This window comes from Alosa pseudoharengus, unplaced genomic scaffold (genome assembly GCF_046254945.1).
Source record: "Alosa pseudoharengus isolate Yale_2024_CS ecotype anadromous, Long Island Sound unplaced genomic scaffold, YU_APseudo_1.1 YU_APseudo_1.1_scf_5, whole genome shotgun sequence".
NCBI lineage: Eukaryota > Metazoa > Chordata > Actinopteri > Clupeiformes > Clupeidae > Alosa > Alosa pseudoharengus.
In genome coordinates, this window is record NW_027468837.1 from 26,978,517 (window position 1) to 26,993,969 (window position 15,453).

The 15,453-nt window shown below is 42.2% G+C and overlaps 1 protein-coding gene and 1 non-coding gene across 3 annotated transcripts; both read left to right on the forward strand.

Annotated features, from left to right (window-relative positions):
- The first annotated feature begins 1,449 nt into the window (after positions 1–1,449).
- On the forward strand, positions 1,450–15,449 carry avil (advillin). Of its 2 annotated transcripts, none has more exons than XM_076267938.1 (20): positions 1,450–1,703; positions 2,640–2,810; positions 3,199–3,273; positions 4,034–4,230; positions 4,469–4,577; positions 4,854–4,964; positions 5,584–5,789; positions 6,211–6,289; positions 6,641–6,739; positions 7,015–7,168; positions 7,915–8,015; positions 8,533–8,670; positions 9,588–9,746; positions 10,153–10,332; positions 12,098–12,249; positions 12,528–12,672; positions 13,160–13,348; positions 14,003–14,071; positions 14,165–14,275; positions 14,663–15,449. In XM_076267938.1, the coding sequence occupies exons 2-20, from the start codon at positions 2,751–2,753 to the stop codon at positions 14,774–14,776; spliced, it is 2,448 nt and encodes an 815-aa protein (XP_076124053.1). In that variant the 5' UTR covers positions 1,450–1,703; positions 2,640–2,750; the 3' UTR covers positions 14,777–15,449. The 2 variants fall into 2 exon arrangements, with proteins under 2 accessions (XP_076124053.1, XP_076124052.1); XM_076267937.1 differs by having other exon boundaries at positions 2,705–2,810.
- On the forward strand, positions 13,725–13,821 carry LOC143105303 (small nucleolar RNA U13). The gene has a single exon (XR_012983419.1). It is a non-coding gene; the product is annotated as a small nucleolar RNA U13 (small nucleolar RNA).
- Positions 15,450–15,453: the final 4 nt, after the last annotated feature.

Genomic DNA, 15,453 nt, shown 5'->3' on the forward strand with positions numbered 1-15,453 from the left:
CACTGTCTGTTGATTTCCACAAAGACTAGACATAATTTGTTTCCCAACACATTCACTTTTGACAGAACATTTGCATTGGTATAATAATTAAGCTCATAAACAAATTAGAGGTGACCTGTTGCACATTTCATGTGATGAAAGTGTCTCCCTATTGACATGGAATGTGTAAATGTTCAATGTAGTTTTGCTAAAGACGGCATTTCATTTAGAGATTTTATTATCACATTGAAAAAATCATGATTCAATGTTAAAGGAAGGTTTACTGTTCCGATGTGAATCATTATTGGCCCATCCAGTCTGTTTCGGTCATCCTCTGTGGTGTTTAAATATCCCCCTTGGAGGACGCAAGATGCCAGACTGTAGCTATGAAATTAACTGTTTATTTTCCAATTTGCTCTTTTGTTGGGTCAAGGATCTTCAATAACTCTTCATCAAAACAATTTCACCAACCACACAGTGAATTATTGCTCAACATACAGTTTTCCTCATATGTATACTCAATTAGAACTGAAAGTGATAGTAAATTCAAAAGCTCTTCAAGTATATATTTGGTTAACAATAAATTAATTCATCATTTCATTTGCTAATGTGTATAGATACTTTTGGGGGTATCACAACACACATCTTGCTTCACAAAACAAAATCCCTAACATTTGACTGGCAAATGTATTGCTCAGATGTCCCCTCTCACAGTGTGTTGAGTTGACATCCGTTGCTGCTTGTGTAAGCTTGGGCTCTCATTCTCCTTTGGCTTTATATGATTACTCAACATACCCTACACATGTTTTACAAAAAAAAACCCAACAAAAAACACTGTGATTCTTTCAGATCAATACGTGGATGTTAGATGTTAGGAAGCATAGATTATTTCCTTTTGGCTGACGCTTTAGCCAGCTGTAGTGGAGCCTCAAAAGCGGATTTAAATGGGCTGTAATGGCATTCTGTCTCCATCTCTCTGTATGTATTGCCCCTTTAAATCCACTGCCAACCGACTATATAACCACACAAAATCAATAAATCTCTGGCCACGTTCCCGCACTGTAGAGTGCAGTTTACTGGCAGAGGATGCTCCAGCTGCCCGCCACCACCCTCTCCCAGAGGGTGTTCGGTTCTCCTCTCCTCTCTTTTCTCCTCTCCTCTCCACACTTGGCCACCAATCTTGCTAATACTGCTCTTCAACTGGCCCCATCCTTTGAATATGCCCCCACCCCACCCCCACCCTGGGTCTCATTTGCCTGCTGGCTTGTGTATCTGCCCACAAACCTGCTCCGTGATTGGACGAGGCGATAGAGAGAGGAACCTGGAACATGCAAATCCAACCAAATGCAGTGAGTTTGTGCGTGTGTGTGTGTGTGTGTGTGTGTGTGTGTGTGTGTGTGTGTGTGTGTGTGTGTGTGTGTGTGTGTGTGTGTGTGTGTGTGTGTGTGCACGCATGTGCGTGCATGTGTGCGTGTGTGTGTGTGTGTGTGTGGGTGGGTGTCTGAAGCGCAGCGGTGGAGGAAGATGATGGGCTCTGAATATGACCCTTGAGATCCAGAACTCTCGTGTTCCAATCCACAGAACCAATGAGAAATAGACAGACAGAGAGAGCGAGAGATTGAGTGAGGGAGTGTGAGAGCCAAAGCGACAGATAGGATTTATCCAGCACTGTCCTGCACAGGCCTGCTCTACACCTACTGGACCCATCACTCTTTTCTTCCAAGGTAAGCTCCATCTCTCCACTTTTTGATTTAAAGCTGACGTTCCTAGACTTTTCTGCTTCGATTCCTACCACACTGCTGTTTGAATGGTGTACAGCTACTAAGCTGAAGATATGAACTGCAGGGTATCATCACTGTGTGAAGTGCTACATTCAGGACATTGATTTGTTGGGATCACATATCAGTGTTCACTAATGTTTTCCATGTGAAATCGGCTTGAGAGTATGTCTGTTTTGGTGCCCCAGGGTGTTTTCAATAGTTCTCTTCTGAATTTGGCATCACCTTTCCCTGTGACAGCACATGGGGGACATCATTTTTGTTTTTAATTAACATGAATGATACTGCCTTTACTTAATAGATGACATTCTGCAAATTCTTAATGTCTGCACCCTGATTGGCAGGAGAGCATTAACACACATCACAGACACAGAGCTTAATGCTTTATCAGCAGGCTATCATCTGATTGAAATCCACCATTCGCTAAATTAACAATGGTCATTTTGGTGATGATGAGTCACTTCTGAAATTATAACAGGTCAAATCTCATCATGATGGGAAAGAACATTTGAATGACAGTGCTACTAATGGATATTTGCCGTCTGCAACAGAATTTATGTAAATATGAAATTCATCCCAAACATTAATGTAATTTTACAGTTTAGATATTTTTTCTGAAATAAAAGCCTAAAAGATGTTTCAAAGTAATCAGATATCGTTGTGTGAAAAGCAGAGAATATTTCTGCATTGGCTTGACAGGTTGGTTAGTGGTTAGTGGAGTTCAGGGTGGCAATGACTAATTTCCTGTTTGGGTCTTTGAAAAAGCGAGGAAGAGGAACGTACACCCAAGTGCTGGCCAGGAGGTCATCAGAATAGAGATAGAGTAGCCACACAGTCTGATCTCTTAATATATTTATTAAAGACCAACTTTTCTGCACACAGCCTTTATCAAGGTTCACTTCGGCACACAGCCTTGATCAAAGTTCTCTGGGTTCTGACTTCAACAGGAACTATTAACAGGCCGTGTCAAGGACATTGAGATATCAAGACATCATGGAGTACACATTTCGGGCTGTCACCCAGTCTCCTGGGATTCTTATTTGGCGAATAGAGGTACAGTTCATCTGACACCATATCAAATACTTGTCTCCAACAAAAACTGGAAAACTGTAATGCTTTGGCTATACAGAACCATGTGACTACATAGTATTGCTTAAAAAGTCAGTGTTGAATGTTATACCAAAGACTCATTTCATCAACACAACATTTCATCAACTTTGATATTGTGCTTGGGTACTTTGTGACATAGTTTTTTAGGAAAAAAGTTTGCACACTCCTTGGTATTCTTTTGTTGAGTTTATTTTCTCATTTGGCACATGACGTTTCAACCTTGCAGTCTTCCTCAGATTCACTTCACTACTTTGTGACATAGAACATCCAAAAGTGCTCTTTGCTTAAGAGAATTATGGAAGCTTTATCTCTGTCTTGATATATCTGATAGAAAATGGAGTTGGTTCTGGTCCCGGAGAAATCCCATGGAAATTTCTTTGAGGGTGACTGCTACGTGCTCCTTTATGTAAGTGCCTCGTGTGACCTTTTAAGGCAACATAAAATGTGAACATGACATGTGAATATGTCATGTTAGTTTACAATGACCGGAGGAAAGACTTATTATTGTAGTTGTTTGTATTTCCATCTGCTTTGCATGCTTATCCAGAAGCCCGAGATCTATATCAGCAGTGTGCTTCTCTCTCCCACCATCTTCTGCTGTAATTCCCCTTTCTCCCAACTCCTCATTTCCATCTTCCCATTCCCTGTAGCTGTTTACCTGTCCTGCTCCACTTTGACCCCAGTTCATGCGTTTGTCTGTATGTGTATTCTCTCATCATCTCAATTTGAATTGCAGTCTCTTCCTCATGTGTTCTTATCTCACCGCAGTCCCCTCACTTCCACATGTAGCACTCTACTCGCTTCTCTCTCATTAATGTCTTCCTCTTCCCCACTATCTCTCCATCTTCTCTCTCTCTCTCTCTACATCTAGCACTCTTTCTCTCTCTTCCTCTTTTGGTCTATTTCCCCATGTTGCCTGTGTCTTCCCTATTCCAAATACCTACCTGTGTACACCTGGGTATGTGTGCACACCTTTACACTCACACTCATTAATATATTGATCTGTAAAAAAGAATCTTTCTCGCTTCAGACACCCACACACACTTTTACAACAACAACACACACACACATACACACACACACACACACACACACACACACATACACACACACACACACACACACACACACACACTTATTTCTTATTTTGCTTTACCACCCTTCAGACTCGTAAAGTGGGCAGTGCTGTGTCCTATGACATCCACTACTGGATCGGCTCCGAGTCCAGCCAAGATGAGCAAGGGGCGGCCGCCGTCTACACCGTGCAGCTGGACGAGTTCCTGGGGTCCGGTCCGGTGCAGCATCGCGAGGTCCAGAGCCATGAATCCGACAGCTTCCGAGGATATTTCAAACAGGGCATCATGTAAGGCCTCTGGGGTGAATTTGAGCATACGTTGACACGGTGATGTGTTTTTCTTTTTTTTTTGAGAATGCAAAAAGGCTTTTGTTTAGCAAATACAGGACATGAGCTCTCACGCTGTGTCTACACTCCCTATCTCTGAAAATGAGTCATGGCTATCGTGTGTGTCTATAAAGTCAAGTAAAGTCAAGTCAAGTCAGGTGAACCTTGAGGATGTGTCTGTTTGTCTTTGCTCCATCAGCTACAAGAAGGGTGGTGTAGCATCAGGTATGAGGCACACTGAGACAAACTCCTACGACGTCCAGAGACTCCTGCATGTGAAGGGGAAGAGAAGGGTGACTGCTATGGAGGTACAGCAGGAATGACTCAATGACTCTCCATCTCCTTTCTGTAAAAAAAACCCAAACCTTCCACTTTCCCGTACATTATTATTGGGATTATTGATTCCAGAGCATTATGACATCCCATTAAAACCCCAGTGGGACAGTCTACAGAACTAGACTTAAATTAGCCCTGTATCACTTTACATTCTCTTCAAATGGTCAACTAAATGCATTTATTCACATGCAGTGGACCACTCTGACTTTGTTTGTACTGCTCTCCTGTGTTGTGTTTTATCTGACCAGGTGGAGATGACGTGGCAGAGCTTCAACCTGGGAGACGTCTTCCTGCTGGACACGGGCAAAGTCATCATCCAGTGGAACGGCCCAGAGAGCAACAGACAGGAGAGGCTGAAGGTGACGGCTTTTTTATTTCCTGATTCCTGCTCCATCTCAGTCAAGCCGTCCCTCAGCCATTTAGTCTGGGCACTGCAGTATATTAGAACTTCCGAAAGCAAATCCTATCGAACATAATGAGTTTAGGCTGTCCAGAATGCTGTACTGTCCTGCAAACTGCTTCACTCAGTATGCAGTAGTCTCCAATAGAGTCATTGATCTGTTTTTCAGTTAATGCCAAAAAGTACATTAAGTAGGAGGACTGGCTCTTGGAGTAGAATACAGAAGCAGACCCAATGGGGGAAGTGAGAGCAACTAATAACACCTAACCGAAGTGTTTAGCACAGTGGTTTTGTTCCTCTCCCATAACCACTGACCAGATATTTAGAATAGTGGAGTGTAACCTGTTACAGAAGGCACGGTGGGGGGGTGGGGGTGTAGTTTTCATAATGGGATTTGTGCTGCCACAGTGTAGAGATCAGCTGCCATTTTGGCAGCACATCAGGTTCAGAATGTTCTGGAACGCCGTGGAATGGCAGTAGGGATTTGAGAAGCTTGCATTGGATGGAATGTAAATGTATGTAAATAGAAAATGCAAAGCTGTCCTGTAACTATCAACACTGCTTTGCTTGACCTCCAGGGCATGCAGTTGGCCAAGGACATCCGTGACCGAGAGAGGGGGGGTCGGGCGGAGATCGGGGTGATCGAGGGGGATGCGGAGGGGGACAGCTCTCACCTAATGGAGGTCCTGAAAAGCACTCTGGGAGAGCGGAAAGCCAAGCTGTCCAGTGCAGTCCCCGATGACACACCTGACCAGGAGCAGAAGGCCCAGCTCGCTCTCTACCAGTAAGAGAAGTGTGGGAGTCTGCTCAGAAGTGTCTACGTTAACGCATTCACATTATCATCTCAAATTATTGTTCTCCATATTACTATAGCCTATTGAGTCATTGGATATACAATTCAACTGTTACTGGCCATTACATGGGTCAGATCAGAGTAAGCATTTGATATTATCCACATACATGTCTGTCTACGTCAACATATGTGATTATGTTGGATAGCTGTGTGTTATTATAAATGACTGGACTTAAAAGTGCAAGATCACTATTTGTTGGCACAAAACACATCTTTTAGTCATTTTCATAATCAAATTGACATTTTATTTTAAAACTACAGCACGTCAACACATATTTTTCATACAGCTTACTTTTGATAGTGACCTATTGTGTTATGATGTCTGAGAAAAGTGCTTCTTCTCTGTTCCCAGTGTCTCAGATGCTGATGGCGTGATGAAGGTCACAGAAATCGGGACACGGCCACTAGTGCAGGATTTATTAAATCATGATGTATGGATGCTCAAGTATTCACTTTATTCTTCTATAATTCACACAATGGTATATGTTAGTGTTTTAGAACATAGTAATGCCATACAGCATCCAATTATTTGAATGCAAACAGTTTCTACCCCATTAACGTTAACAATATAGTTTATTTATGGAGTGGAGCCTTGGTTTGTTTTTCAGTAGAGCAAATAAGGGTGATATTGAGGCTGTTCCACTCAGCGAGCTATGATCTCTTGATCCATGATCATATCCATTTTCATAATTTGTTTTTCATTTGGTTGCTGTTTACTTCAGATCATTATCCAAATAGTCCTATGAGCTCAGTGATAATCATTATAATGTTGTGTGTTCCAGGACTGCTATTTCATGGACCAGGGAGGAGTGAAGGTGTTTGTGTGGAAAGGGAAGAGAGCCAATAAGGCAGAGAGGCAGGCCGCCATGTCCAGAGCTGTGGTAGGTCTACTGGACATCAGTACAAGAATGAGGAAACTGCAAATACTGAATGGATGAATTAGTCCCTGGATCAGTTCCTTTTTGTGAGAGGGAATTAGACACATTGTTTGTCATTATCTTCCCTATACCACAGTATATTTTGATTAAACATTACAAAGCGCCTATAATTCACCCAACTCAAAAAAGGGGAAGAAGTCTATAACCAACCACAAAATAAAACGGTCAGACATGATATGACTTCTCTCTGCCTCTGTCTCTCTGTCCTGTCTTAACAGGAGTTTATCAAGCTGAAGGGGTACTCCCACACCACCAACATCGAGACGGTGAACGACGGGGCAGAGTCGGCCCTCTTCAAGCAGCTCTTTCCAAGCTGGCGGGTCAAAGACCAGACAGTTGGCCTTGGCAAGACCCACACCATGGGGAGAGTTGGTGAGTGTGCAGGGCAGTGGTAGTGGAGAATGCTTTTACACAGCAGCACACTTGTTAGGAAGGAGGAGAGGTTTGGTATGGTTAACATAAGACTTTTGGTGTGTGTGTGTGTGTGTGTGTGTGTGTGTGTGCGGCTCTCTCATTAGAGAATGCAGTGGTCATCTGCAGTGTGGCACATCTGCACTGTCACAGGCTTTGCACAACACATGTTCTGGTGCCATACGTACCGGAACAGAGCTCTCCCACACACTTTACTGCCACACCATGACAGCCTGCTTACGGGTGTGTTGGTGTGTGTGTGTGTGTGTGTGTGTGTGTGTGTGTGTGTGTGTGTGTGTGTGTGTGGCTCCCTCGCTAGATAATGCAGGAGTCATCTGCTACATGGCGAATCTGCACTGTCATGGGCTTTGCACAACACATGTTCCATTGTCATATGGCCATCTCCCACATACTTTACTCCCAGACCATGACAGCCTGCTTACGTGTGTGTGTGTGTGTGTGTGTGTGTGCGTGCGTGCACGTGCGTGCGTGCGTGCGTGTGTGTGTGTCTGCATGTGTGTGCGTGTGTTTGTGTGTGTGTGTGTGTGTGTGCACTGATAAGCATGTTTTTTTAAAGTGGTCCAATGAGTTAATGTTTTCATATACATCTACACATTTCAACGATCACTGTATTCATGTATGGTAGCCATGTATGCAGTTACACCACTGTACATGCTGAGCTCACTTCAGCCTTTCTACGTCTGCAGCCACAGTGACCCAGGAGAAGTTTGATGCCTCCAGGATGCACGTTATGCCGGAGGTGGCAGCCCAAGAGCGCATGGTGGACGATGGACACGGAACAGTGGAGGTATGAGGGGAGAGCGGAGGAGAGGAAAGGAGAGGAGGGTGAGAGAGGAGAAAAGCAGAGGAGAGAAGAGAAGAGATGAGGAGAGAAGAGGAGTCAAATGGGGAGAGCGAGGAGCAAGAGCAGAAATGGGGACAGGGGCGTTGAGAGGAGATAACAGGAAATGGGGAACAGTGAGGAGGAGAAGAGTGAGGAGGGGAACAGGAAAGTGGGAACAGTGAGGAGGGCAGAAGTGAGGAGGGGAACAGTGAAGAAGGGAAGAGTGAGGAGGGGAACAGTGAGGAGGGGAACAGTGAGGAGGGGAAGAGCAGAGACATAGAAGAGCAGATGCACAAGACCAAGAGGAAGATCCTCCGAGAAAACTATTGTACTGAGAAAAGACGTGTGAGTGCTGAAAGATGGTAAACAGAAAAAGGTGACCCTAAAGTTCACTCAGTGCAGAGGAAGTGACAGTGCAGAAACAGGACTAGTAGTGGTTTTGTGTAACATCCTTCCTCTGCCTCACTGTTGTGTAACACAGGTATGGCGAATAGAGAATCTGGAGCTGGTCCCAGTGGAGCCAGAGTGGCATGGCTACTTCTATGGCGGAGACTGCTACCTCATCCTGTACACCTACCAAGTTAACAACAAGAGGAACTACATCCTGTACATATGGCAGGTAACAGACCACTTCCACTGGATATGCACTTGACACAAAAACTTATTTTTCGGATATATTTAAGTCCAGGTTTAACATTGAAATAAAAGAAAAAATTTTAGTTGAATTTTAAACATTTTTTTTTAATATGAGATTAAGTTTAGGCTTGTAATGTTTTGGCCTGAGTTAAAGTTACTTTTACATTTACACTGCCATTCAAAAGTTTGGGGTCACTTAGAAACTTTCCATTCCACTCCATTAATAATAATTAATCAGGGTAGCCGTTTTCAGATTACATTATGTGCTTACATAATTGCAAAAGGGTTCTCCAATGTTTTCTCAGTTAGCCTTTTAAAATGAAATCAGATTAGTAAACAAAATGTGCCTTTGGAACATTAGATGAATGGTTGCTGATAATGGGCATTTGTATACTTATGTAGATATTGCATTAAAGATCAGCAATTTCTTTCTACAACAGAAATTTACAACATGATGAAAACAAGGACATTTCTAAGTGACTCCAAACATTTGAATGGTAGTGTACTGTACATTTATTCATTTAGCAGAAGTCAGTGCAAGTCATGACCCCAAAAAGAGGAGCTTAGATTAGTTACTCGTGTTAGGCTTGGAACCCTCAGTCCAGATCTTGCACTACTGCAAAAAAGTTTGAGCATGTAAACAAATAAACACCACATGAGAGAGGTCACAGACAGCAGCTGATGCATTAGGGCCAGTTCTTGAGCCAGCTATTTTCAAGTGTCCGCTGCCACTTGGGGTGTAACATGTTTGAATTTGTTGAACAGTTGTAAATCCAAACAAGTTTGAATCCAACCATTTCAACAGGGATACAGGGAGTTGGGTGGCACAATGACACAATGTGGGAACTTTTGAATGCAAAATTCACAAAATGGAATTCAGATGGTGGCTTTTGTCTACAGGGCCGACATGCTACCCAGGATGAGTTGGCAGCCAGTGCCTTCCAGGCTGTGGACCTCGACCAGAAGTACAACGACGAGCCTGTCCAGGTGAGAGTGACCATGGGCAAGGAGCCCCGGCACTTCATGGCCATGTTCAAGGGCAAGATGGTCATATTTGAGGTGAGTGAAGAAGCATTAAACCATCACCTTCCTAAATGTTCAGTGGTCCTGCACTCTGCTCCTACGCCCCCCATGCTCTGTGTGTTCTATTGTCTGATTTCCTCAGGGGCACTCTTATATATAAGAAAGATACACCTAATTTTGCTAAACTAACAACAATGTCAATTGGTTACACTGGATCTGGTGTGCCTAATAATGCATAGATTGTGTAAGAGGAATTGAGAGGCCCATATGTGCTTTATGTGACCACTTTGTCATCAGAGGTTGTGTGACAAAAGTTTGAATTCTTTCTCAACCAGTTCCAAAGTGTGACTGTAAGCCTTTTGTTTGATATGCGGTTGGCATCAGATACCACAGGTCCTGTTTAATGGATCCTGTTTAATTTATCTATTGCATGTTTTCTCAGGGTGGCACCTCTAGGAAGGGGGGCTCAGATCCGGAGCCGCCAGTGCGACTGTTCCAGGTCAGCGGCTCTGACCAGTCCAACACCAAAGCCATCGAGGTCCCTGCCCTGGCTGGTTGCCTCAACTCCAATGATGTTTTTCTGCTGAAGAGCCAGACTGGTGTTTACGTGTGGTGTGGAAAGGTGCGAGCAGGAACGTGTGTGACTGAATGTGACTTTTCTATATGAGTTTTGTTTGTTAGCCAACTTTTACTCTCTGTGTGTGTGTGTGTGTGTGTGTGTGTGTGTGTGTGTGTGTGTGTGTGTGTGTGTGTGTGTGTGTGTGTATGTGTGTGTATGTAAGAGAGAGAGAGAGAGTTTGTTGTTTATTATTGTCTGCTGGTTGTTATTGTTGTTGTTTTTTTCCACTGTCATTATTTTTATTATCACTACTGTTATTATCGCAATTACTATGTTATTATTTTTATACAGCACTGCTTTGGAAACACTGTAAAAGAACAGTCATGCGAATAAAGCCAATTGAATTGAATTGAATTGAATTGAGAGAGAGAATGAGAGAGAGAGAGAGAAAGAGCAGTGGGGTATACTACGAAGCACGTTAGACATATCTAGGCTATGTAGACATATCGAGGCTTGACAAAGCCTTGACTCAGGGGTATACGTTAAGTGATACTACGATTGCAGTTATGTGATATATTTGTCAAACTAGGCTTTCAGCTCAGATCTGTGCGCGTTCTCGGTGTTGGGATGACTTTGGCCAATCGTGTAACGTGGAGACGCACAAGACCGCCTCTATTTAAAAACAATTACTTCATGAGCGATAGCTTAATCTACACTGCCGTGATTTTTGTGTCTAACCTATAACATCAAATAAATCAATTGTCATCAGTTGTTGTATGGTATGCACGTCCATAGTGGGATATTTGCATGCACAGCACTATTAAAGCGCATTCGAGATCCAAAATGTTAGTAGAGGCGGAGCTCCACCTGTAAGATATATGACAGAATCCTACACGTGAGATAACTTTGTTTTTAAGACAATTGATTGGTCAGTGTGCGGTAGATTACACGATTTGAGCTATAACTTAGCACATAACGACTAGGTTTGGTTGACAGCATAGGATACCATGGTGATACAGCGACACTAAAACAGATCCACTTTCGTGTCACAGCATAGCCTGGCTTTGAGCGCAACATACCTCGCTAACCCACTAATCGAGATTCGTAGTACACCCCACAGGTTTGGTTGACAGCATAAGATACCATGGTGATATAGCGACACTAAAACAGATCCACTTTCGTGTCACAGCATAGCCTGGCTTTGAGCGCAACATACCTCGCTAACCCACTAATCGAGGTTCGTAGTACACCCCACTGGTGTCAGCCAGTCATTGTCTCCCAGAATGCATCTGTTCGCGGAGTAGTTTGAAAATGATCCAAAATGATCCTCTTTAAAATTCACAAAATGATTGAATACATTTTGCATTATGATATGATTAAATTGCAAAAAACAAAAATCAAAAATTGTATACTGAAGCCAGAGTGTTGGCGTTTTTAACCACCCTTATGTAGGGGCCCACATATCATTACACAGACATTCTTGATCCCTGTGAATTATGATCCTTCTTGGTCATACACATGATGATTGTATGATATGTGCTGCCTCCTTGTTATGCTAAGCACAAGACCCATCTGATAAAGATTATTTTATAATTGACTTTTCAAATGTTGTTACTCAGCATGTAGGTTTGTGTGAGACTGAGAAGTTCAGTCAATGGTCAGAGCTCACTTCAGTTAACATTATAGCACTTTGAGAGGTTATTGTTAGTTATTCATATGCAGACAATGAAGGCTTGCAGCTGCATCAGTGCATGCTTGCCTCTTCCACTTCCACTTCCTTCCACTTCCACTTCCTTCCACTGCTCACTGCTCTCCCTCCACCCTGCAGGGCTCCAGTGGTGACGAGAGAGCCATGGCCAAAGAGGTCAGTACGGTCATCGGACCGGACACTGCTGCCGTGGAGATAATCGCCGAGGGACAGGAGCCCATAGAGTTTTGGACGCTGCTGGGAGGCAAGACTCCATATGCAAATGATAAGAGGTACGTTGCCTGATGGACAGGTGCAGGAATTACCTCAAATTTGCTTTTTAGGTTTACCTCAGTTTGAGTCAAGTATCAAAAACATTGAGTATTTCAAAAGGGAAATTTAGTTACTAATTGGAAGTAGCTATCTCTACTCTAAGTCTCTTTAAATCATGATATAAGGCTCTTTTAGAAAGACAACTTTAAAAGTTTGTTAATTTCAGACTTTATATCAAGTGATCTAGAGGTCTGATGTCAGTAGACATTTAGTCAAAAGAGTCTCTTCATTTCCTTAGACTACAGCAGACCTCGATGGATCATCAACCACGCCTCTTTGAATGCTCCAATAAGACAGGCCGATTTACTGTCTCCGAGGTTACGCAGTTCACTCAAGATGACCTCAGTGAGGATGACGTAATGCTTTTAGACACATGGGATCAGGTATGTCACGCTGAAAGAAATGTTATGCCAAATCACCTCCAAATAACCAGTAAAGTGGAATTACAAACCACCATTACTTAACATCATCTTTGGTTTTGTGTCCATGTTTCCCTTAACTTAAGAAAGTAGCCTTTCTCTGTCCACTTCGCTTATCTTTCAACTACCTGTGAATAAACTCTTTATAATCCCACTGGGCCTCCAAAATAGCTCTCATGAGAACAGAGTGTAAACGGTCTATTGTTTTCAAGTGGTTTATTTTAAAAAGTTAGACATGATGATGGATACAAAAATAGCCTTTACTGGTCAGTACATATGGTGTAATGGTAAAACACTCCCAGACAGTATAATGCTCAAAATAAATTCAACCATGATTTGGCATAGATAATGCACACATGCACCAGTGCTATGCTTATCAGAACTGTATCTTTCTAAATGATCCTTTTGTGGCAGAGGTCTCCATTGTGATTTGTGCTGCCATTTGCCACAGGTGTTCCTGTGGGTGGGCAACCAGGCCAATGAGGAGGAGCGTAAGGAGTCAGTGGTGACCTGCCAGGAGTACCTACGCACCCACCCTGGCTCCCGCGATCCTGACACCCCCATCCTGCTGGTCAAGCAGGGCTTCGAGCCCCCCACCTTCACTGGCTGGTTCATGGCCTGGGACCCCACCATATGGAGCGTGAGTCAATAAGGGTCCACGTTCAGTGAGCCTGCGACTGCATTAGAGATTGGGATGTTGGCCTGATATCCAGGCCTGACCCTATACTGAGAGCAGACTTGAATCATGCAGCAGATTGGTAGAATCTCTGTGCCTGAACCATCAATTGTGTCAGCCAGTCATTGTCTCCCAGAATGCATCTGTTCTGTGAGTTGTTTGAAAACAAAATGATCCTCTTTAAAATTCTCAACAAGTTTGAATACATTAGACATAATATATATGATTTAATAAAACTCATCAGTAATTTATATACTGAAACCAGTGTTTGTGTTTAACCACCCTTATGTAGTAGCCCACATATCATTACATAGACTTTCCCGATCTCTGGTATCAATTGATCCTTCTAGGTCATACTCATGATGATTGGTCATCTCATGAATTTTTCATGATATGTGCTGCCTTATTGTTACGCCACGCACAAGACCTATCTGATAAATGTTATGTGAAACATTATGGAGAGAGTATGTGCATGCCTGTGTATGCACGTATGAATATGTCAGTGTGTGTGTGTCTATTTAAAAGACAGAGGTGATTTGAGAGATTGTGTGTGTGTGGGTGGTAAAATTTCTCAACCCTATCAAAGTAATTGATTGAAAATTATCTCTGCTTTCTTAGGGAGGGAAAACATATGAGCAGTTGAAGATGGAACTTGGGGAAGTTACATCATTGACCAGAGTTGTACCTGTAAGGACACCCCACTACATTTTGCAACACTTACATGCTTTAAAACACAATTAGGAATGTAAACAAAGTAATTACAACCTATACTAACTGCAGGAACAGAATGGCAGCACAGAAAACATCACCTACCAGAGCTTCCCTGCTGATGATCTTATCAACAAGCTAGCCGAAGAGCTACCTGAGGGAGTGGACCCTGCCCAGAAAGAGGTCAGCTCTCTTATTTTCATTTCATGGAGATGCAACAGTTATTCCTAATCTTCTAATTGGTACATTGATTAAGCAAAAGGTTATGCTGACTGACAAACTGAGAACTGACCAGATACTCTGAATATAAAGCAACAAACATATTAATAATCCTTTGGATAGCAATTCGTATTAGTCATTTGTTTGTGTTCCTGATAGGAGAGTGAATCCTGTCAAAGTTTTTGCATGGACTTTGGTTTCGCATGGTTGAAGGATTTATATTTGAATGTCTTTGTATAGCATTGTGCATCAAAAGCATGAATTCTAAACCAATTTATTATTTAAAATTCTCATTTTCTTCCCCTCTCAAACACTTGTTTTCTCTTCTCTCAACCTCTGTCTGTCTCACAGAAACACCTTTCAGACACGGACTTCAAGGCTATATTTGGAATGGCTAAAGACCAGTTTGTCAAACTTCCACAGTGGAAGAAGATCAGCTTGAAGAAGGGGAAAGGACTGTTCTAGTCATATGCACTGTAATGGAACATTGTCAATTCATCTTTTTTTGTGACAGCCATGTTTAATTATTAATGTGTTTGTAATTCTATGTCATTTTGATTATTTTAATCAAGAGATTCATTTTTCATTATGTAAAGCCAACATTATTGTAATGATATTTCCCTCTTTCCTCTTCATACCAACATGCCAATAACTATATGCATGAATGTTTTAACTGAATGCATATGGAACATATTCCCTTATTATTCTATCATCTTGTATCATGTTTGTTAGATCACCTAGCTTCAGAGATAACTTTGCCCTAACAACCTACATTATGTTTTCTCATATGTTGTGACTGAGTTTTAGGAGTGATATAGTTGAATTTGCCATTTAAATAATGATTTCCTTGTTAGCCTACTTTTGCCAAATTCTGTTCAGGTTTTGTTGATAGAATCATATTAATATAATTAAATAAAACTGCATCTGGATTGATATATGTATTATTTTACTGAAATATGAATGCTGAGGAGGGTCCACTGAACGACCTGCACTTGATCCCATAACTCCATTTCAATTATGGAAACAATGAATATCAGAAAAGTGATAACTTTATAATGCGCTACACACTGTGAATTCACCTGCCCATCAAATGGATAATTCCACTTTACACAAATAAAGTATTTTAGAATTAAAAGATTCAG

Bases quoted from the DNA above. Each gene is read 5' to 3' on its own strand.
- avil (XM_076267938.1), top strand. From the start codon at position 2,751: ATGGAGTACACATTTCGGGCTGTCACCCAGTCTCCTGGGATTCTTATT. The intron at 3,274-4,033 runs GTAAGTGCCTCG...ACCACCCTTCAG, and splicing joins ACTGCTACGTGCTCCTTTAT to ACTCGTAAAGTGGGCAGTGC. The intron at 5,790-6,210 runs GTAAGAGAAGTG...CTCTGTTCCCAG, and splicing joins GCCCAGCTCGCTCTCTACCA to TGTCTCAGATGCTGATGGCG.